The sequence below is a fragment of the Microchirus variegatus genome, assembly GCF_963457635.1.
Source record: "Microchirus variegatus genome assembly, chromosome: 2".
NCBI lineage: Eukaryota > Metazoa > Chordata > Actinopteri > Pleuronectiformes > Soleidae > Microchirus > Microchirus variegatus.
Window position 1 is genome coordinate 34457411 of NC_139803.1, and position 23394 is coordinate 34480804.

The 23394-nt window shown below is 42.9% G+C and overlaps 1 protein-coding gene across 2 annotated transcripts; it reads left to right on the plus strand.

The window, feature by feature from the left end:
* Positions 1 to 373: 373 nt before the first annotated feature.
* Positions 374 to 23280, plus strand: rtn1a (reticulon 1a). Of its 2 annotated transcripts, XM_083909947.1 has the most exons (9): positions 374 to 637; positions 10915 to 11649; positions 11817 to 12485; positions 20223 to 20430; positions 20515 to 20653; positions 20754 to 20823; positions 21148 to 21194; positions 21294 to 21352; positions 22407 to 23280. In XM_083909947.1, the coding sequence occupies exons 1-9, from the start codon at positions 409 to 411 to the stop codon at positions 22447 to 22449; spliced, it is 2199 nt and encodes a 732-aa protein (XP_083766073.1). In that variant the 5' UTR covers positions 374 to 408; the 3' UTR covers positions 22450 to 23280. The 2 variants fall into 2 exon arrangements, with proteins under 2 accessions (XP_083766073.1, XP_083766072.1); XM_083909946.1 differs by lacking the exons at positions 374 to 637; positions 10915 to 11649; positions 11817 to 12485 and adding an exon at positions 18595 to 18685.
* Positions 23281 to 23394: the final 114 nt, after the last annotated feature.

Below are 23394 nucleotides of genomic sequence, written 5' to 3' on the forward strand. Positions count from 1 at the left end.
TTCTGTAAATGCCATTAATTCATTCGTAGTGTGCACATGAGAGTGTGAGAGTTCTGATTGTTTTGTGCCACAGAAAGTGACAGCGGACACCGTGACGTCACCGCGGGAAGCAGTGAACTAAAACAATAAAGCTCTCCTTCTCCTGCTCCGAGTCACACACCGACCCGTCACCCACAGCAGCGCCTCACCCTCACGCACAACACTCGGCTGACAGACGCCATCAGGACGCGGCGCAGTTCCGAGTTTCCTCTCCGTCGCTTTATCTTTGCGCAAAACGGCTCGTTGACGCTCCAGCCCCGGTGCACGACATCAGCAGCGGCAGAGGAAGAAGGAGGAGGAGACGAAGCTTAAACAGCAGATATTAAGTGTTTGTTTATTTAGTCGCGACGACAACAGAGAGAGGAAAGCATGTCCGCTCAGCCCGGTGAGGAGCTCACCTCGGAGGGGAAGTGGTTCGGCGACGACTACGAGAGGAACGGCCTGTTTGGAAACACGACAGCGAGCCGGTTCAACGAGCCACCGCGGGGCCGCGAGGCGGCGGCGGCGGCGGCAGCGGAAGACCTGGCTCAACAATTCCATCCTTTTCAGGAGGAACATGGGAAAAGGCCTGGCGTTACTATGGAAACTGCATCCACAGGTAAAGTGGGCGCTTGTCGCAAATAACTCTTTCTATGTGCAGGTGTGTGAGCCTCAGTAGGGTTGGTTAAACAAATAATCCCATCTTAACAACAATAACAACAACAAAACATGATGTAAACACAGACGCAGATGAAGCACCTGATGGAGCTGAAGCACAGGCAAACGTGTGGTTTCAAGTGAAAACGTGTCTTCACATGATTGGAAGTTGTCACAACAACAATGATGATTCATCATCACAAGTGTAACCTCTGAACTCCAGCTATTTACTCGATTTGGGGTTTGATGAGGCTTCAGTTAACACCCTTTTAAAAGGGCTGGATGACACACACACACCAACAGTGGACAGGTTGCAATTCACAGTGCAATATTTATTTATTTAGTTTCCACCCTTTACTCTTAATCCGTTTGTGTTTTATACTTACATGTCACTTACAATGTGAATTTCCCCCATGGGGAATCAATAAAGTATCTATTATTATGATAAATGTCATTATTTTGTCAATTATCGACTGCTCTTTGGTTAAAGATAAACAAACTTATAAATGTATGGTATTGAAACACAAAATAATATGGCAATTTAAGCCTTATTTAACCAGGAGAAAAAGACAAAAATTAGACTAAAAATCTCTTTTTCAACTGCGTCCTTGGCTCGGGTTGCAATAAATGCAAAAAGTTGGAAACTTTCCATGGGAAATAACGGAGAGAATGGGAATAAATAAAAGTTGAAGGTTGGGACCTTAAATATAGTTGTTAAACAATGTTGTTGCATAATAATGGCTAAACAACAATCAGATTTGATGTGAATACAGTGGAGTATGACTTACTGCAGGGCTGTTAAGGCCACGCCCCCTACATGCACAATGATTTCTAGACTAAAGCTACTTTTCTGAGCCCACAACACAGATACAAACTATTGACGATGTTGAATGGGACTTTTTTGGGGGGAGGGGTAAGAAAGCTGATTTAAATTTAACATTTTGAACCAGACTTTTTAGACATTTGAAGAAGGGGGTAAGCTGTAAGAAATATCCTCGTCAACATTCATTTTTGTTGTTCAGTGAAAGAATTAAGCATTCTTGAATTTCTACTTACAAAATAAATCTGCGTCATGTTTACAACAATGTCTGCTTATGATGTGTGTTGGTATATGACTCTTTCTTTAAATTATCCCAAATTCCCAGTTAATTCCCAAACTAAAATTTCCATGGAAAGTTTCAGGATCACAATATAAATCATAAAACACCACAGAATCATAAAACCCCCATAAATCTCTGTGTCTGCCTCCAAGTCGTCCAGCATTCTCCTATTTGTTTACATAACCTGTATTTAAATTATTTAAACTAGAGAAAGCACTCAGAGAGTCCAAACCTCTTCCAAGGCTGCTCACTCTCCTGTGGCGTCGGTCCATAAAAGGTTTGATCGTTTGTTCCTTACATCAGGGTTATATATGCTACATCCAGAGACTATTTTTGAATTACGCTGCTCACAAAACGACAAACAAAACGAGGCCAAAAAAAACCACCCAATTATTCATAAAGTTCACAAAATCAGACACACGTCGTGAGGAACCAGGCATTTCCCTGCGTCCCGTTATAGTCACATTCTTATTTTTATATTATTGGCTGCTGGAGTGCATGGTTTTTGCGGAAACACCACACAGACCTCAGTCTCCGTCACTCTCCTCAGCTCAAGCTACAAGCTCAGCCCAGGCTGCTATTTTTAAATCCTGAAGAAACAGGACTCACTTTCGCTTGGCGAGCAAAACAAGAGTCATCATCTGCGCTCTCATTCATGAATTCACTGAAAAATTGATGGGATGATGTAAAAAAAAAAAAAAAAAAGGGCCTGGCAGGGGGCAACACCTAGTTTCATCTTTGCTCCTCAGACATTTCTGACTTTGCTTGTTCTAAATATAAAAAAGACACATTTTTTGTACATCACTGAATACATTAAAACAACATAATGCTTTGAGTGATATAGTGGAAGAAAACAATCCAAAAAATGATCCTCCTTAACAAACACACACTGAGACAAACCTGCACACACACTCAGCACAGATCTCATCACGTCTCTGAAGCCACAGTGGACATTTTCCTCATGACCAGACATGTTATCGTCTCCTCTCATCTGTGTCAAACCCATTCTCTCCACGCAAACCTCCTCTGACGATGATAAAATATAAAACTGTGCAGCAGAAATTTTAAATGTAATCAACAGAGCTTATATTTTGGTCCTGTAAAATGTCAGAAAAGTTTGAAAAAATATTAATGTTATGGAGCACAGAAATGAGGAAATGTACACATTTAGGAAGCTGAAAAATCTGATAAACTTTGCTTTAATCGTTGATGATCAAAACATAGTTGATTAACAATTGATTTGACAAATAATCAGATGTCTGTTATATTCATTGTCAAATAAGTTCACATCATTTGGATTAACTTCCCCTTGACTCTCCCTCCCTCAAGATTCCTGTGCTGCTGCTGTACAGGAAATTATTTATTTTATGACAAAATAGATAAGACAGCATTAACATCGTGCTCATAAAGAGAGAGCATTGACTTTAAAATAAAAAGAGCCCATGTAAAGTTACATAAGTGAATTCTCCTGGGTGGCAGCGCAGTTATTTGCCCCTCCCACATCTAATCTTTGACGCACATTCACCAAACCACTTTCAGATGGAAATTTTCGTTTCGATCTGATATGTTTACAGAAATCTGTGAGGGGTACGGGAAAGCCCTCAAAAACACATTTAAAAAAATAAAAATAATAACTAGGACAGCACATAGTCATGATAGTGTCTCCCTTCACTTGTATTCGTTAATCCCTTCAAAAATGACCACAAAGCCACAGAATAATAATAACGTATATGTGTTGAGGGTCGGTCTCTTGCGTCACGTATGACATTTTGAGGCAATCGGTCAATGTCTTGCAGTTATAGGGCACTTCCTGTTTGGTGGCGAGTGGTCGAAATTAGGCAAACGTCTGTGGCCACATGCTTTTGGATCCGGCCCCTGCCATTCGTGCTCGGGCCCTAACAATAAACATGTTAAACCAAAGACTTAACTAAAGACAGAATTATAAACATCGGCGGCAATAAAAATAAAAAAATCACCAAAAGTGAAGCGCTGCAGCTTTAAGAAAAAGAGGATGAACTGTGAAAAACTATCTCTACAAGATGTCTCGGATTGCCTCTCTAAGTAATCGACCCATGTCCGTCCTGAATCTCGTTCTCAACACAGCGATCTGCCCACAGGACCCCAGTAATGCTGATTTCAGATGGATTAAGTTACCGCAGAACCTTAGCCTCGGATCACAGACACTTCAGTTCTCACTCTGCGAAAGTTTCATGAAAAGGACACTGCATCATGTTGATTTCAAAATTAAAAACTATTCTGACAGCACAATTTGGCAGAATAGCCCCTTTTCTAACAGTCACTTCATCACATCCTGTCAAAGTGCATCAGCTTCATATGAGCAACGCTCTCTCCTCCAGTCACTACAGTGTCTGAGAGTGGGGATTTAGACATTTCAGCGTATCATCAGTGACAGAGATGACACAGCATATGTTGGGGCTGGGCCTGTTCCATGACTCTCAGACAGAGGAAGCACTTAGTGGACTCTGCTGGACTCCTTATAAAGCAAGCACAGTGCATTTTGTGCCTTTAGCTGATGAGAGCAGCGTGCTCCTGTTTTTCCCAGGGGGGGAACATGCAGGCAGCGCTTGGTCTTTTCAGACATGATGATAAAGATGCAAGATAATACGGCGAAGGGAGGAAACGGGGTAATGGTGGTGGTGAGGAGGAGGAGGAGGTGGTGGTGGTGGGGGTTTAATGGAGAAAGAGGCGATGCTGCCATGAGCAGTTCACATGGTCAGACTGCCAAGGACAAACTGGAAACACAAAAGGAGTGTCCTTTCCTTCCAAGACGCTCTCAGCTCATATCTTTCATATTTTCTTGTCGATTTTCTCATCTTCTTAATACATTTTTAAAATAGCATCTTTTGTTGGGTTTTTATGACACACAACACTTATTATGACCTTTTTGAATCTTGCACCTGGCAAATACTAAAACTAAGCATTTACAAAAAATAGAAAAAATAAAACTCACTCTAAAAACTATTTAAAACTCACTCATTTTAAAAACAAAAAGTCAAAACGAAAAAAAAAATCCAAAACTATTATAACCTTGGTCTGCACGTGATGCTGATGTTTATATAAGTGTATAAAATAAATACTAATGTGTCTGCTTCCAATGTTGATTTGAACCTAAATTACCATCTTGTTTGTCTTGCTCCGTCTCGAGGACCAATTAGCCGGTGCTGAAGAATAAATCGAATGAATAGATCACTGCTGGGCCCTAAAGGCTCCACCGAGCTGGACAATAACAATGCGTTATCGCTATCAATGTGTCATGACATCATCGCTTCACGTAGCCCTTTTATCCCACATGCTTACCCCGAAAAACAATTAAAAAGCACATGACATGTGATACGTGGTTTTTAACGATTTTCTTTCCACAGTGCAGCTCTGTAGCTTGTGGGTATATGTGGAGTAATCCCCGAGCAGACTACTGCAAAACTGCTCATGGGATTAGAGCTGCTATCAGGAAATGCACTTACAATCCGGCCTCTGCGTTTTTGTTAACACTTTACACAACAGCACAGCAACATTATGTTAATAGAATTTGGCAGAAGATGTTTGTAATAGAGAAGCACTGTTGCTGTAATACTCTCTTAGTCCTATAGTATCAACAAGTAACTTTATAATTACGGTAATTATCAGTTTTCTGATCCCACAGTCCAAAAACATGCAGATTATGCAAACTGGACACTCTGGAAATGTCAGTGAGAGTGAATGGTTGTTTGTCTCTTTGTGGCCCTGTGATGGACTGGTCATAAATATCACACACGCCATTTTTAACCATGCAGCTATTCCAGCCGTCCTACCACTCACATTTGCCGTGCTTAATATGCTTTATCTTCCTCGAAATGGGCAATATAATTTACAAAACTGACTTCATCTTCTATTGAAGAAGACCTGAAACTTAGTGATTAACCTATAATGACATTATAAAAGAGCATATAGAGTTATTTTTGCAACCAGGTCACCCCAAATTCTGCCAGAAGGCAATCCATTTAGTTTTTATCCAAAGTAAAACATTTTCCACGACATGGTCCAGCACGGCTCGACGTTACACTGCCGTGACTTCATTTTAATACGAGACACACACAAACTAGTGACGTGCAAAGCTGTTGTTTTCGATGTACTGAATCATTAGAATCAGTTAATTAAAAACTATTAGTTCAGTACTTCCTTCATGACCGGAGCACAGACTCAGTCTGACACTGAACTGAAATACGGCGGCAGGGTTTGTGATGCCACTCGCCGGTTTGCGACTCCTCGGTTAAATATTGAGATTGTAGACATTTTCGTGCTAAATCTGGAAGATTAACACACGTTTTCAGGATTTATAATTTAGTGGAAAAGCATCATGAACTGAGAGCTTCCAGACACCCAGTCTGGATCCTTCCACAATCCACATCCTTTCCATTCATCTGTAAAGTTCTATCCAAGCAGGATGATCAATACAGTGGCGGGCAGGTACTCTCTCTATATATACACACACAATCAGAATGGGAAGAGATTCGCTTTTTTATATATGAACTTTCTCGTTTAGATTGATTTATGTTTGACAAAAGACACTGGGACGTTAGTGTGCGGTTGGCCCTTAGTGATTCTTCTTTTTTTTTAAAGAATGGTAGATAATACTGATGATTCTTAGAATAATTGTCTTGGATCAATGCAGCTCAGTGCAGTTCTACATCTTTTAGCAGAGCTATTCCCTCCCATCGACCCCTGCTCGTAGTTCTGCTGTAGCCTCAGCTCTCAGACGCTCTTTTGTGCTCCCTCCGTCTTCACAGACATTAAAGCGGGATTGTTAGCGACGCGCATTCATGCATTTGTTGAACCAAGGATATCGTAATCAATAACAGAACGAACAAAAACTTTTAAACTAAAAAAGAGACCAAAGCTTTTAAATACAGAGACAATTAAGACTTCAAACTGTGACAGATGAAGTAAGAGACGTGAAATATTGATTACATAATGGACCACCTCTTTGTGGAATTGCACTGGGGTTCAGTTCTCTTGTACAGAGTTAGAGAAAAAGTAAACACTGACAATGATTTGACTTAAATTGACATTTATGTCTTTTGACATACTTTACATATTATATTTCAGGGTAAATGACAGTGCTTCCACCTGTTTAAATGCTGCTATTCTCTAGTCTCTAGTCTAGTCCATATCATTTTACATCTCTTTTAATCACTTGATCATTCGTTCATCCATCCATCACACATCCCAGGTTTATGTGTTCATAGTTTCATAGTTAACTCAGTTAGTCTAGGATTTGACGTATCTTTTATTTTCTAACTTTCTTTATTTTGTAAAGTCTGCATTTTTTATTTCAATGGGCAATGTGGTTATACATTCTCTGAGGTCCCTAGATGTCCTTAGACACCAAGAACATGAATTAATGAGCAATTCTTCATTTACTATGTCTTTTAGGTGCTTTTCCCTGAAAATAATAGTAAAAGGGGGTGGAGCTGTCTGAGCTTTAAGGCTTGATTTAAGGAGTTTACAGGAGACCGTTTTAGCCCAAGTGGCATCAAAATAATAAATTGTATTTAAAAAGCACTTTTCAGGACACTCAAGGACACTGTACACTAAAATCATAGGACATTAAATCACAAGGTAAAAAAGAGGTGTAAAACTATATACAATGAAAATGAATACACTCATTAAAGGGATTATCCTGAGGAATTGTGTCATACAAGTTTTTAGGAGAAATATGAAAAGAAGTGCATCTTACCAAGGATGTGGATCACAGTCATCCACATCTGCAAGAGAAAGAAATTTGACTGATCAGGGATCTGTGTCAAAATAAAAGTACATCCACCACTGAAAGTGTGTGCAAATGGGAATTTACATGTTGAATTGAGTCTAAACCAAACAGCAAATTATAATCATAATATCTCAGTTAAACCACAATGTATTCCTTAAAAAAAACTAGCAGCATATTATTTATGTCAAAGGCACAGATGACTTTGAAACAAGAGAGCACAGTCACATCTTGATGGATTGGTTTCCCCCGAGGTCATGGAGCGAAAGAGGACTCCTGAAAGGCAACACCACAGCGAACAGGGTCAGACGGAGATGTGACAGTGCATGCGGTCACTGAGCTGTACTTTATTTGAACAAGCATTCATATTATTGGGATTAATGGCATCACAGATTTAAAAAGATTTGGTGAAGGTCAGTCTGTAGTCGGGACTCAAAAGAAATAAAGCTGTTTGCGAGAAATAGTTGAGTTTATTCTATTCCATTTTGAATATATGGAGTGGATCTCAGATCTCTTTGCTGCACACTGAGAAAAAAAAACCTTAATTCAAAGTGGAAACAACTTCGGCTTCTTTTTTTTTAGCCATTGTCTGCGTTCACATGTTTTTGCCTTTGTCCCTGTAATCAGGAGCTCAGGCCTCAGCACAGACCTGTCATGCCGAGTTAGTTTCAAAGATAGACTGTCTGCACTGAGGGCATTTCAGGCACTGCTCCTTTCCAGCGCAGACTTTATTTATGTAACCGCATCATATTTTCAGCGATACGACTAAGTTGTTGGAGCTAAAGTGTGAGTGGAGAATTCCTCTTGGTGTCACATTCAATCTCATATGAGTGCAGCAGAGCGTTTGCCTCAGCCTGGTGGGGTTTGCTTCTCCAGCATCTGGGAGCGCTCTGAGACTTTCAGACAAGTATCAACGTTTCTTTATTTGGTACTGATTAAAAAATAAATGTTAGATAAAAATTCCCAACCTCTTAAAGGGCCACTTCACCCCCAAAAATAAAGGTTTGAACGAAGATGGAATTGTCAAAAAACGTCACTTCCTTCAAAGAAAATAAAAGCCTGACACTGCTCTTTACTGTGTTTCTGTCAAGTTTTGAGTAAAATATCTGGAAAAAAATCTAACAAATAATTTAAATCAGACTCAGTACTCAGCAGCATCATAATGATTTAAGTTTATTCTTCATTTCAATTGGAGGAATAAAATAGGTGAAACCGCCCTTTAAGTGGTGCTGATACCATATGCACTAGGACCGAGTATTTCTTACAACTTCCTGATATGAAACATAATACACTCATTTTAAATGTTGACCATATTAAGATCTGCATCATGGACCCTTTATCGAAAGTGGACCGTGTTTCATTTTGCTAGTTGAAGCGAACTAGAACGTAAGAGTATATTGAATAGCCACCAGGGGGCGACTCTGCTGGTTGCAAAGAGGACTTAGTTTGAACTCGTCTGTGGGAAAAATGAGCTTCTACTTCCCACTCGATTTTAAATGTCATCATGAAACATTTTCCTAAGGAGTTAATGATCTCAAATCGCTGGCGTCAGGTCTTCAATAGAACACTCTGTGAACCCGACGTGCACAGATTTATTCAGGACACAATACACAGGCTCAGCGAACACGAACCAGGAGGGCAAAAACAGGACTCATGGGTCAGGAACAGAGAACTGAAATGGTTTACCAGGAAGGAGACGAAGCAGGTGAATCAGGGTCGGTGCAGGAAAGGCTCCGGGCAAAGCGCTGATTGCATGTGATGAGGAGCAGGTGTGTTCACAGGTGAGCTGCGTTGCCGGATAAGGTGGGCGTGGCTAGTGAAGCAGAGGCAGAGAGAAGTGTAGCAAAATTGGATTAAGATGGAGCGAGAGATTAGGTTTTTGTGCAAATTTATTCGTACATTTGCCACATAATTTCACCACCGTAGAACAGTGTTTCTGATTTTCCACCAGAGGAAGCTCGCGCACTACTGATGATTCACGTACCACAGTTTGAGAACCGTGGATTTAAGGGGGAAAATAGAAGATAGATGCTTTGTTTGACGTCACAACTGGTTTTCCAGTTTATTATTTATGCACATGGCCTGAACTGCGTTACTGTGTAGACAGAGCGAGGGTGTGTGTGGGTGTGTGTGTGTGTGTGTTGACACACACAGATCAACTCTGTTCACAGTTTGTAGAGGCTCTGAGTGCTTCCCCACATCTGCACTGCGAGTGTTAGATTATGATGGTGTTGCCAGGGTGACGGCTGATGGGAACTGTGCGATGATAGTAGACTAAGAGGATTATGCAGTGGTTTAAGCAGTTCATCAAGGGCATTCATGTCATTGAACTGAACTGTGCTGAACGGCTGTCTGTCTGTTTCAAAAGTTTATTGAAAGTCTATAGCGGTCTTTGGCTGTGGATAAGAGGACAAGATATCCATGCCAAGGACATTTTCTTATGAGCAAGGACGAGGGAAAACCCTGACGTCCAGACACTGGTGGTGACCTGCTGAGGCTATATTTGTACTGTGATTTTTGCCCTTGCACCAGAGTACGTTGGGCTTGTTGAATGTGTGCAGCAGCAGCAGTAGGAAGAACAGCAGAAGGAAAAGGGCGGTGGAGCCTGTTAGAGGAAGCAAGAGGAGGGACGGGATGTCCTGATGTTTTTGGGTGTTCTGTCGGTCTGCATCCTCCACGGCTAACCCTAAGGCAGCTATTTTAAATCTCCCCCACCCCGTTTATACAACCCAGAAGCTGGGACCACCCTATTTATAGAAGACAGAGGGCCAAAGAGCAGGACTTCAGACGTCAGAAAAAGAAATAAACACTGATAAATGTGTTAAATATCACATTAATGTGTCACGACGATGGTGTTATTGACAGTTCAGGGTGTGACTGTGATGGAGTTGGAGACATTAGACGCTAACTGGCACGTTAAAGTATCACGTTCAACGTCTCACGTGTGTTTTCATGATTACTCACGGGATGAGGAGGATAAGATGCAGGATTAGTGGCTGCAGAGCAGAGATGAGCCTACAGGCAGCTCTTTGCTGGCCTGATTGAGGACAAACTCTGGCTGTGGCGCTGTGTTTTTGTCAGGGGGTCAGAACAATCTTTCTTTGTTTAAAAAGCGGGTACAAGTAGCCCTCTGTTACTTCTGCCTCACTGATCTGCACAGCCAGGCACACAATGTGACTGTCACAGTGACACGGCACCTCTTCCCAGCAGCAGCAGCAGCATTAGCTAAGGCTTATTTTAGCTGGATTATTTGTATTTATTAAATTGCACAGGTTCAGGCTGATTTGATTTGTCTGTGTGACTCAGGCTGTTGCCATTTCTCCCTTAATGAGTGCATCTATACTCACTAGGCTTAACGTCTCTCTCTCTTCACAGATGACCTCATGTCTGGCCTGTTCAGGAAGCCCATGAGCGACGATGTTGACGTGTACACGTCCCTGCTGTCTGATCAAAATTTCACGTCGAGCCGGGAAGTCTCGTACTTGTCAGAAGATTTAAAGCCCTCCTCCGAGTCCTCCGTCGGCTCCTCTGCCCTGAACAACTCCAGCAACACCTACAGCTTCAGCTCCACCACCACGGTGACCTCTGACCTGGTTGACTACATGCCAAAATCTCTGCTGGGCGGCTCAGATAAGACGGAGTCCTACAACTACATGGACATCAGCCATGGAGATGAGAGCCGTGATGAGCAACAGGCGCCTCTGCACAGTCTGGTGGAGACGACCCCTCCCTGTGGTGACCTGCTAGGAAGCTATATGGACAAGTACCCTGGAAGAGATGAGGAAGACGAAGAGGAAGAAGAAGAGAACCTCGGTCCAGCACTGGGCTCCCACTCTTTCCCATACGTGGAGGAGCCTTCTGATGAAGAACTGTCAGACTACCGCTCCTACCGAAACCTGGGTGGCACCCCCCAAAATGCCAGTCCAGTGAAGATCACTTTGACCGAGTCTCATCCTCCAGCTGAGCCACAGCAGCAGCAGCTTCCTCCTCCAGTCAGCGCGGTGGAGCGTGAAAACGTCCTGAGTGTGGGCTTGCAGGGGGTTCCCACTGTCACACTGTCAGAGCCAGAGGACGACAGCCCGGCGTCGACTCCCAACGATTCACCCACACGTAGGCAAAGCACACACACGACAAGGACAGTTACTATAAATAACCATCAAAATGTTAATAAGCCACAGGTCATACAAGGGTTTTTTTCTGCTTATGAACATAAAGCTGCAGTGTTTTTTTATTTTAAGTTGTTGACGTTGTGATTTTCTCTCCATTTTCACGGGCAGAAAAAGAATTCCCATCCCACGATGTGATGAAGACTGACGCAGTGAAGTCCTCAGCTTCCAACAGCAATCCAAACAGGGAGCACAACGGCAGCAGTGCAGAGTCTGGAGATTCAGAGATTGAGCTGGTGTCTGAGGAGCCTCCCAAAGCCACCAGTAACCCATTTGCCCAGCCACCTAAGGGCAAGGGTGCGTTCAACCAGCCTAACAACCCCTTTGACAACCCTCTGGTCACCAAGGGTGGTTTGGGCCTGGCTGGCAACCACGCTCCACCCACAGCCTACAGCATTCTACGGGAGGAGCGAGAGGCAGAACTCGACAGTGATCTCTTCATTGAGTCTGCGTCCGAGGAGAGCCCCAAGAAAGAACAGGGCTTCAGTGGCCCCAAACAGGGAGTCAGTCCTCCCTCTCCCCTGCTGTCCAGCGCTGTCCCTCCCCACAGCACCGCTGACACTCTGCCAGCTGAGTCCCTGACCACAGAAAAGGCCAAGACCCCGGTGAAGACAGAGGAGGATCGCCCCAGCAAGCCCAAGCCCCCCACTGCCACAGTGCCCCCCGAGGTGCGAGTGGAGAAGCCCCAACCAGACGACGTGCTCAAGCACCCTGAAGTTAAAGCAGATGTAGACGTCAAACTTGTGGCACTGATGTTTGTGGGAGGCGTCAAACAAAAAGGTTGGTCCTGTAAATCTTGACAGTCCATTTCCCCCTGAGTTTAGTGTTTTCTGTAGGATACACAGTTCTCCTCTGCCCCACGAATATGCAAATAAACATCATTACTGCGTATTTATGTAAATATGAGATTTCACAAAACTCTCTCACATATTGTGGCTTTCCAGAAACAGTGGTGTCAGCGTGAGGAACAGGTAGCGTTCTCCCTGCAGATGACGTGTTTCTGCCTCAGAAATTGCATGTGCATTTTCTCCTTCTTGATATTGACATGATTTAAAAAATAAATAAAAAAACGCCTCAAGGTCACTGACAGCACATTTCTAAAACAACTAACATGCTGCTTTGCGTTTGTTTACCCCCTGGTGTTTACCTGGCTGGTGTGCCGCTGTTGCATTGTGTTGTTGACATGGTTGGGATGTCAGGATGTTCCACTGCTGAGTGGCGTTAACTCTGTGAGGGCGGGAAGTGGAAAGTGTCTGCTCTGGCTTTCTTGAGGTCTGATTCCCCCTGGTGGTGTGTTTGAGAACAGAATGGCAAGAGAGGATGAATGTTGCATCTATGGCAGTGCATGACAACTGAAAGCCAACAGCTATACTTTGGATTACACCATTTTTATTGATAACACATTGCAAATATTAACGGTAGACATTTCTTCCAACATCATGTAACATTCTGTGATTTATATAAGGGCTGCACAATTGTGTGGACTTCTAATGCCTGTTCTCTCTAAACTTGTAAACAGTGCTTTTACATAATCGTATGATTTCAGAACTGGGGCACACTCCTACTCAGGAACGGTGAACGTGTTTTCCTATTGAAAACTGTATACAAATCCAGTGCTAAAAAAAAGGGGTGATTCCCTGGTTCCTGTGTGGCCTTCAGACATGAAAGCATCCTGTATATTACACAAAGCTTGTGGATGATATGTTGATACACTGATACATATACAGCTGATAACACAGTTTTACAGTATATAAAGCTGGTTTGATTTAGTGTTACTTGAAAAAGGCCTTTGTTTTTTTTTCCACTCTGTGACAGAAGATTCTGGAAATGCCCAAAAAGCAGGTCATGTATGTTTATTCTCCGACACTAGATGGCGCAGTGCATCTTTGGCCAGGAGAGGTTTAATCGGTCTGCACCAGTTGCCATAGCAACAGTGGTGGCTGTGCCTGTACAGTATAGTGTTAATAGAATCCATTTCTTTCTTCCCTCTTGGTTGTTTTTTGGCATTTCGGTGCGTGCAGTCTGTGCTGAGCAGAAGGTGTGAGGTGTGGTTGTCTGCGGGGGGAGGACAGAGATTATTCTCACAGCTTTGAAGTGACGCAATTAAGTCCTGCACTGTGCTGACACCACACAGTGACTGTGCTGTTTCTTTCTTTTTTTTTTCAATTAGCTCGCAAACATCCGTTTTTCTTTCTACAGCACTGTCATTTGCCTTACAAATAAATTCCGGCGGGAATCATAGAGCACGGACACATCCTGACGGCTCTAAACAGGGCAGCATTGTGTCTGTAAAGCACAGTCACACTGGCTATGAATTATTAAGGCTCAAGCACTTTGCCTATTCAATTATCTGCCATCATAGTGGAAACAGCTATTTCAATCTATGGCTTCACTCTGTACAAATAAAGAACTACAGAATTGGATATTTGCCATATTTTTTAGGTCTCAGCAAATCGAGCTAAAGTCATCTTTCAGGAAACATAGCTGTGGCTTTACCATGTGGTGTGAAAACATGACATCATGCTTTTATTTTTAAGAGGGTGTTCTGGATTACATCAAATATAAATATTTATCTGTTTATAGCACTGAAAAGCACGCTGGAAAGCACCTCTGCACTGATGTGTGAGTGTGATGTTCACAGTGGCAAATTAAGGAAAACATAAACTAAACGAGCCCCAGTTACCCTTATATGAATAAATTAATTTATTTAAACATAGATCTGTACACAGGGAAGATTCCTCATGTGTACAGTAGACAGACTGACCAGGAACCCTGAGTTTAGTGGGTCATCGATCCCTGACTGAGCTATAATCTGAATGCCACCTAACTCCAAGTTGCTCCAGGCAGCTAATGTATACGTGTGTGAATGGGTATGTGTGCTCTGTATATAGATGGGTTTTCTGAATGGGTGAACGGTAAAGCTGTAGCCTTTATAAAAATAGACTACTTAAGTTTATGCCATGGGAGAGAAAAACACAACATTAATCATGTACAGATGAGTGAGACTCAACTTAACTGTTTAAATCAAATGAGCTGGTGTCCAACAAGCATCCAGTCTGGATAAGAAGGGGAAAATATTGCAAAATTAGGATGATATTTTACAGGATGTTAAAGTAAAAGTGTTTGTTCTGATATTGAATAATGTGTATTACAACCAAAATTAACCTATACACAACAAAAAAAACTGAGAAATAAAATATAATCACAGATGAATTAAACGATAACTGTAATTAAAAACACTAAACAATATACATAATTGATTGTTGAATACGTAATAGAATAACATTCATAAAATTACTTAGTTATAGAAATATTGCTATCAAACATGTTTAGTCTTTCTATCTGTCTATATTATGTCACCTGGGCCACGTGGTTGGTGCAGTGTTTAGCACTCTTTCCTGGGTTTGAGCCCCAGTTGGAAAAAGGGTCTTTCTGCATGGAGTTTGCATGTTCTCCCTGTGTGTGCATGGGTTTTCTCCAGGTTCTCCGGCTTCCTGCCAAAAACATGCAATATGTGGATTAGGTAAATTGAACACCGTAGGCATGAGAGTGAATGGTTGTTTGTCTCTATGTCCAGGGTGTGACCCCGCCTATTGCCCTACGCCACCTCGCTGGAAGCTACATCTCAGCCACACGCTAAGTGTTTAGGAAGAGGAAGCCATGGGCCATGTTTTCATTATGACATAATATTAAGTTGTGGACCACATTTTATTTCGTCCTCAGATCTAGAAAATTCCAAAGCCTTGGTTACTTAAAGTATATGATTCTTCATATACAATGTTAGAGCACTGCCTGTAATTTCCCTTACAGTGTGATGACACTCCCACCACTCCCTATCCACTATTACACGTTTGTCGTGAGCCTCTGTCAGGGCTTTTATTGTGAAAGCCTGTGCACCTTCTTACCCTTTCAAGATTAAGGCTTAAACCCCCAACAATAAACACCCGCCTTCTTAGCCCCCTGCGCTCTTAATTATTGTATGCATGGTTTGCTGCAGCAGCAACTGTGTGGTGTTTACAATTTGACAACCCACCCACCCCCCAGCACACACATATATATATACGCACTCTCCCTGCTGCTCCTGTTCCACCCAGCGCTGCTCCCCCAGCATCAGTCTTGTGTGCTTCGCGAGCTGGCAGCACCTTGGAAACCATTCCTCCATCCCTCCCTCCCTCCCTTCCTCTCTTGTCATCTCAGCCTCTCACCCGCGCGTCCCTTTCCGACCATTCATGCCTGGCTGGGATGAGTGACTGAGTCGTCTGCTGCCGAAGAGGGAGACAAAGAAAAAACGGAGGGAGACCACAAAGAGAAAAGACAGACAGACACAGAGACAGAGAGAGCAGGGACATAACTGATCACCAGCATGCAGGCCACGGCAGACGTGACTAAGAAGGAAATCACCTGGAGCGGCTGGAAGGGCCAGGGTACTGATGTTACTCATCAATTGTCTGCGTGCTGTTGCTGTGAGAGATGGAGCCTTACCTCTGCATGTAGATTACATGTCTCTGCACGTAGCTTCGACGTTAACTAGTCTTGAATGTGTGCCTGTGGTTATAGTGTGTTTTTCATTTGCCATATAATTGTATTTGTCTGTGTCACCTCTCCTCACACAGACACGCCCTTATGACAGGATCCATTCTGCTGCATGTGTGTGTGTGTGCTGCTGCTGGTCGTGGAAAATAAGTTTAAAACAGGCCAGTATCGCTAAGAGGCGTCCATTTTGGGTGCACGTTAATATGGCTGTCAGGATGTGGAGCAAAGCGTGTCATTGTCGTCGCCCTCCCCTCTTTTGCCGCCGTGCCACAGACAGAGACGGTTGTTATACGCTCGGCTGTCGCTCGGGTGTTTTGTGTAACGAAGCGGTCGGAGCATCCGCACGGCACTGACAGACGTTCTCCATGGAAACCAGGCCACACCCATTCTGATTACATCAGTCCCGTCTCCATCGGCTGCCATGGCACCTTGCAGAGACTGGGCAAGAAAAAAAAAAAAGTATCCTCCATCTGTTTCCATAGCATGGAGTGTTCATAGAAAAGAGAAAATGGCGTCCCTTCCTACTCACTAGTTGTGGTTTATTTTTATTTTTTTTTAAGCAGAAAATTGGAGTAGATTGAACAATAAGTCACGTCTCAAGAGGCAAACCTTTTTCATTCGTCTTTATCCACCACGTCTGAGCCTGTGTAATACAATAGCTCAACTAAAAATGGCATCAGGTGAAGCCGAGACAGGATGATTCTGAGCAGCCTTGTTTTTTTCCCTCTCCTGAAAGTTTGTGCATCACCCTGCTGCTGATATAGGCCTTTTTATTTCTGTTTAGTCATTCTCATCACACCCACGGTGCTGAGTCACTGCCACAGGACGACTCGTGAATTATCAGCATTGTTGCGACGGTTTAGGCATGACAAGCTTGTTTTGATTTGATTTGATTTGAAAGTTATTCACATTCATTCAGTGAATCACATACGGCAGCTGCCAGTTGGATTTCTAATTTCAGAACTAACTCATAAAGGGTGATAATCAGCCAGAATAACAATGTTTTATCAAGATTTTATTTGCAGTTTCAATCATTTTTTGTTTATGTTTATGAGTTTTGTCTTCAGCATTCAGACCCATTGTAGTATTGCTTACTCACTGCTCATGATGAGGTGACAGACAGTGAACGAGAGGTGTTGAAATCATACCTGGTGTGGTTGAATGTGTAATAAGCCCCTGTTGTTTCTGTTTCTCAGATCTGGGAGATTGTTCATTCCTCAGTTGCATCTGTCTGTAACAGAGAAATCAAAACAGTTTTCTCAGCAATAACCAATAACACACACCCGTGTTTTGTAAGGTTGACATGGACACACACATACACGTTTGTGTGAGACTGCTGGCAGCTCATTTCCCTTCACATGTTTGCACATCCTGGCTGACGATGTCTTTGAGGCCACATGGATGTCTTCAGTGATTTAATTAGGTCAGGCTAAACTAGTTTCATGACAGAAAAGTAAGGAGGGGGTATACGATTGTCACTGGTGTAAATGGTTTGCTCTGGTTTTTTTTGCTCTGTGCTCTGATTCAACATCTTACATGACACAGAACTGTCATCCATGATGTTGTGCATATAGCTTTTGTCAAACGTCAACGGCTTTTCTATATTTGGTGCATAAGAATATTAGGTTATCGCTCTAATGTATATTTTAAACAAGTAATAACAGTTTTATTGTTTTAAACCAACAGTTTTTAAGACCTCTAGTCTTATGTTCAACCTGCCGTCGCCCCCTTTTGTGCTCCACAATAAAGGGAGTGGCTGATCTTCACATGTTGCCGATTCCCCCAGATTCTAAATAATAAAAAAAAAATTGTATCTCTCGCTCTGTGTTCCCAAAGGAAAGCTGTTCACCCCGTCCCTCCCTCCCTCTCTCCTTTCGGGGCCCCTCCTTTCCTCCTTGCTCCCTTCTCTCCCAGTGAGCTGTGGGGAGAAAATGGAGCATGGTAACCATGGTAACTGCATCAGGCAGGTGCTCGGCAGATCCTTTCCGCCAAAGCATTTCTCAGGGAGCAGTAGAACATGACCACAGATGTGTGTGTAGATATATATATTATGTGTATATATATATATATGTAGATGTCATCTGCAGCTGCTGGATTACGATGTAATCCTTTTACAAAAGAAACACAGGATTAATTTTCTGTGCTCGACTGTCCAGTGTCAGCCTGAGTATAACAGGTCTCAGAGAGAGAGATAAAAAAAAAAAAAAAACAGAGAGGGAGAGTGTTTGTATGTGTGTGCTGGATTGTAATGTTGGCTCTTTGGCAACCGCACCCCACAGACGCTCCCACCCAACACCCCCCCTCCCGTCCCTCCGTCTCCCATGCTGATTTGCTGGCGTGGTTTTGGCCCCTCCCCTCCTGTGCAGGGGGACTCCCCCTCCACTGCTCTCCTTTTGTCCGTGGATAAAGCAGCTGCCTCTTTCCCTGTTCAACCATGGGAGCCGCAGGTCAGTACATGCTTCTACTGCACTATCGCTAAAAGCTTTTGGGGGTCCGTCGTGCACCGCGTGCAGCACGGCCACCGTTGCAGGTCAACACCTGTCTTGTCGCGTTGATTCGTCTTGTACTGTTTCATGTGCTACCTGTGTCTGACTGTGCGTGCGAGCATCTCCAGTCAAATCCAGTGGCCACATGAACAGTTTGTCAGTGCTGGCAGGAGCAGTGGTTTCTGTGGGGAACGGGGCATGCACAGCAGCTGAGGCACATTGTTCTGAATGAGCGGTGTGTTTTTGATTAGAGAGTCTACCGCGTGTTGGAAGAATAAAGACAGACGATACAGATGTTATTTTTACCAGCACAGTAAATGTGGAGCAAGATTCACTCAGGCACAGTGACCTCTATGGCCTCCCAGGTTTAGTCTGTCTTTTTGGCATCCATAGATGCCTTTTAGTGGAGAGTAAAGATGGCCGTCATCACTATGCTGCTCACAGCTCCACAGCTAAAATTAGAGCAAGCAGGCGGGCAGCTCAGAGAGGAAGAGTAAGTCATCCAAAGGACTTGAGCAGTGATTCTCTTTCCTTCACGAGCACAGAATGTAACATCAGTGCTTCGCTTCTGCTCGCCTCCCTTCATGACGTGAAGGACTTTGAGGTGTCGGCAGCAACAGATGAGTGCTTGGACCTTGGTGGAAGCTGCAGTGATGCAGCTGGTTCAGCAGAGGTGAAACAAGCAGCCGACAGTTCTCATGGAAACGGGCCCGTTGTTGCTGGCTGACACAGACAGAGGAGAAGGCCGAGCTGTAACGGTACACTGGTGTAATCCTCGCTGATCATTCATGTTTAAAATTGTAAGTGGCTTTGAATTTCAGACACGAATAGACAGAAAATGCTGCAGCAACCTGTGCTGTATGTTCCCACTGTTAACTTCAAAGTAAAGGTGATTCAGGAGAATCAGATTCTGAACTGATGCATCGTCATCCCTCATCAAGTGACCACAGAACAGCTCGTCTGGCCAGGTCACACTGAACCATTATCTATGAACTGCTGCTGCCTTCACAGAGCTAGGGGTCAATCATTAACTCTCCCCTGTGGACAGCCAGCGCCCGTGTACTGTAGTGTCAGTGTAACATGCTTGTTTTTGAATGTGCAGTATGTTTGCATTTGCATGAGACCAGACCAGGTGCTACTTTGGTTAAGTACAACATCAGATGTAAATATGAGGCCTCACAATAAGGCAACACAGACTCTGGGCTGTGGGTCTCATTCAACGATGATCTTCTGCAAAGTTTAGTTGGATACAGTCAGATCCACAGCCACATCTATCCTAAAGAAAAGCTGGTTTAACGTAGGATCACATGACAGCCACAGATCCCTGAGGATTTTGACTTGTGAACAGCTTCCAGTTTTTTGACCCAAATATGTGGTGTATAGGCCACAGCAGCTTGAGCAGCAGCAGCATTCCAATTTACCTTTTTAAAGGAAATGGTCGTGGATGTCTGGGAAGTCAGGTTGTGGGGTCCTAATCCTGTCCTTCCATCCCTCTTAGCGATTGACCTGCTCTACTGGAGGAATGTGAAACAGTCTGGGGCCGTGTTCAGCAGCGTGCTCCTGCTGCTCTTCTCCCTGACCCAGTTCAGTGTGGTCAGCGTCGGCGCCTACTTAGCCCTGGCAGCCCTCTCTGCCACCATCAGCTTCAGGATCTACAAGTCTGTGCTGCAGGCCGTGCAGAAGACCGACGAGGGACATCCTTTCAAGTGAGTGAAACAAAAAATTAATCCACGAATGTGGTTGCTGTACATCATCAGATGTCTAAGACTGTTTCTGTCACTGGTTGATAGATCCTACCTGGAGATTGAAATCGCTCTATCTCAGGACCAGATTAGCAAATATGCTGACAAAATCCTGCTGTACTCAAACACCTGTATGAAGGAACTTCGCAGGCTGTTCCTTGTGCAAGATCTGGTCGATTCCTTGAAGGTTTGCGTCATGTGCTCACATCACTGAGTTGTACATACATTTGATTTGATCAATCACAAACTCTGTATGAGATGGTGTTGTGTGTTTTTTTCATTTTCAGTTTGCTGTTCTGATGTGGCTGCTGACCTACGTGGGTGCTCTGTTCAACGGCCTGACACTGCTCATCCTAGGTGAGGTCATCCTGACTTTTTATCTGCACCGTTCAATGTTCAATGTAAAAATGCCCAGAAGACTTAATGAAAACAGTGCAGATAAAAGCAAGCGAGTCATTATTGAGGGGCAGGGTAGCCATGTCCTTATCTCTGTGCTAAAACCACTATATTCAGTAGCTAGTAGCTAGTTTGAATGTTGTTCACAAAGCTACACAACCTTGTATGTTTTATTGTGAATGTTTATTTTTCCTGTTTACCTTAGACAAGTGCAGATGTTGAGGGCCACATATTCCCACTTGGGTTCTAAATATTATAAACATTAATCTTCCTGTGTCTCTACAGCTGTGGTCTCCATGTTCACCATGCCTGTGGTCTATGAGAAACATCAGGTATGAGTCAACACTACCAGAAAAGCACTAACCTCAAAACTTACTATGATAAGTGTTGTGTAAATGTATTTACATCTGTCTTTTTTTTTTTTCCTCCAGGCACAGATTGATCAGTATGTGGGATTAATACGGACCCAGGTCAACTCTGTGGTGGGAAAGTGAGTGTTTTGTCCTTTTTGTTCCACGTTCTGTGTCGCCTCAGGACAGCTGTGTGCAGCTTGAAAAATATGGAACAGGGGTTTTACTGAAAAAGAGAATTTCTGGTGTACTATGCTGTCTTCTATGCCAGGTTCAATCGACCAAAAACATTTAAAAAAAAATGTGTTCAGGTGTTGCTCAGAAGGTTTATTTATTTTGAGAAACAGGTTAATTGACTCAAATTGGCTTTGCCGTCAGTTCCAGGTTTTTTCCACTATAAAACGCACCAACATTGACACTTAATTGATTTTGATTCATCGTTTTCATAATTAATGATTTATATTACTGTTATACTTCCGACGATGGTGGGTGCTCCAGATTTTAGGCTGATTTGAACAGATCATCCGATTAAATATTTATGACTGAACATTGACTGGGGTGTGAGCAGAACACTGAAATAACCAATGAGCTGACCCGGCTAACGGATGTTGCCTAATTTCGTTTCGAACTGTAACTTGTACAAGCCTCCATGCCTGTTTATATTCTGAAGTCGTGTTAAACCACAAGTTTCTGTGAGATCTCAAATCCATGAAATTGTGTCTTGACTGAATCGACTAGTCTGTTTTCTCAGGACTAAAACATTGGAAATCGTTCACAAAGATCATTGTGTCCATGGGCCGTTTTTTTTTTTAGTCAATCGATAGTCTTAATAAAACCCCAAAGATAGTGGCGACATTGACGCAGTAAACGTGACATTTACTGGTCTATGCTTGTTGCTCCCTCACCCTAATCTGTCAGGGAACTACGGCGGCCTCCGTTACTATGTTATTGGTTTGTGTCGTAAGCTTCTGCTTCAAAACACAAAACGCACACTCTGGTTTGTCTGGAGGTAGAAGACGGAGGCCTCTTTAAAGCATGGCCCTTGCCTAAAGGGCAAAATGGTTTATACTAAGGCTACAAAAATGATTTTTTAAGCGATGTTACACTTAACATAGCTATTTCTATTGTATTCAACTTTTGACTATAAACCCTCATACTAGTCATGTGAAAATTACGTTTGTTTGTCCTGCACAGGATCCAGGCAAAGATACCTGGGGCTAAGAGGAAGGAGGAGTAGAGCTGTCTGTCTCACCGTGAAGCTGAAGAGTCGGGCAGCGCGCTCACTGTTGGAAGAGCCTGGTCGTCACCTGTGGGGCGTAGTGCTGTGTCATCTTGGTGTTTCTCTAAAACGCATCCACTGGAGAAGCCTTCACACTCTCTGTCTATAGCAGTCTTAACACAAACACACAAAAGTCACACATACAGTAAGCTTGTTTCTAGGTAGACGAGTACACAATTGAAAAAAAAAAAAAAAAAGTAACTCACTTTTTTTGTGTTGCTTATTATGGAAGTGCATGCCGTCGAGCCTTGGGTAAATAATATTTGATATCTTTTGTGCAGGTTTTAAATTATGCTACATCTTTGCTTTGCAGTGCGTACCGCAAAACTGTATGGTTTGGCACAAAAAAGCTAAATGCCCACAGACATGCTTTGCTGCCAATGTTGAAAACTGCTTCATGTTTCTGAGTCAGTACTTGGGGCTTCTCAGTATATGTCAATATAAATATCAAAAATGATTTTCCTTTTGGTGTTTTCAAGCAAAAAAATAATAATTTAACAGTATGCGTCTTAGATGTGGTAATTGTAGGGTTATTGCTTTTGTATAACCATAAGGAAAAATACACACATACACTCATGTTTTAGGTACTGTTGTATGACTACTATGAAGACAAGGAGTATCTGGTGATATTTAGCTTGTTTGAATTAACTGTCCAACTTTGTACTATGTTCAAATACCCTGTAGTTCTTTAGACCCTGGACTCTTTAACTATTTGCACATACACTATGTATTTAATTACAAGAATAAGAGGAAAAAAATAAATAAATGTCCCTTGATGTATAACATCTACTCAGACTACATTACTGTTGAGTTCACGTTCATAAGACAACTTGGTGGGTTGGCGACGATGAGTCTGTGCGCGACTCCAAAGCTAAATCAGAGGCGATAACAGTTTGGATACAA

Bases quoted from the DNA above. Each gene is read 5' to 3' on its own strand.
- rtn1a (XM_083909947.1), top strand. From the start codon at position 409: ATGTCCGCTCAGCCCGGTGAGGAGCTCACCTCGGAGGGGAAGTGGTTC. The intron at 20,431-20,514 runs GTGAGTGAAACA...ACTGGTTGATAG, and splicing joins GACGAGGGACATCCTTTCAA to ATCCTACCTGGAGATTGAAA. The intron at 20,654-20,753 runs GTTTGCGTCATG...TTTCATTTTCAG, and splicing joins ATCTGGTCGATTCCTTGAAG to TTTGCTGTTCTGATGTGGCT.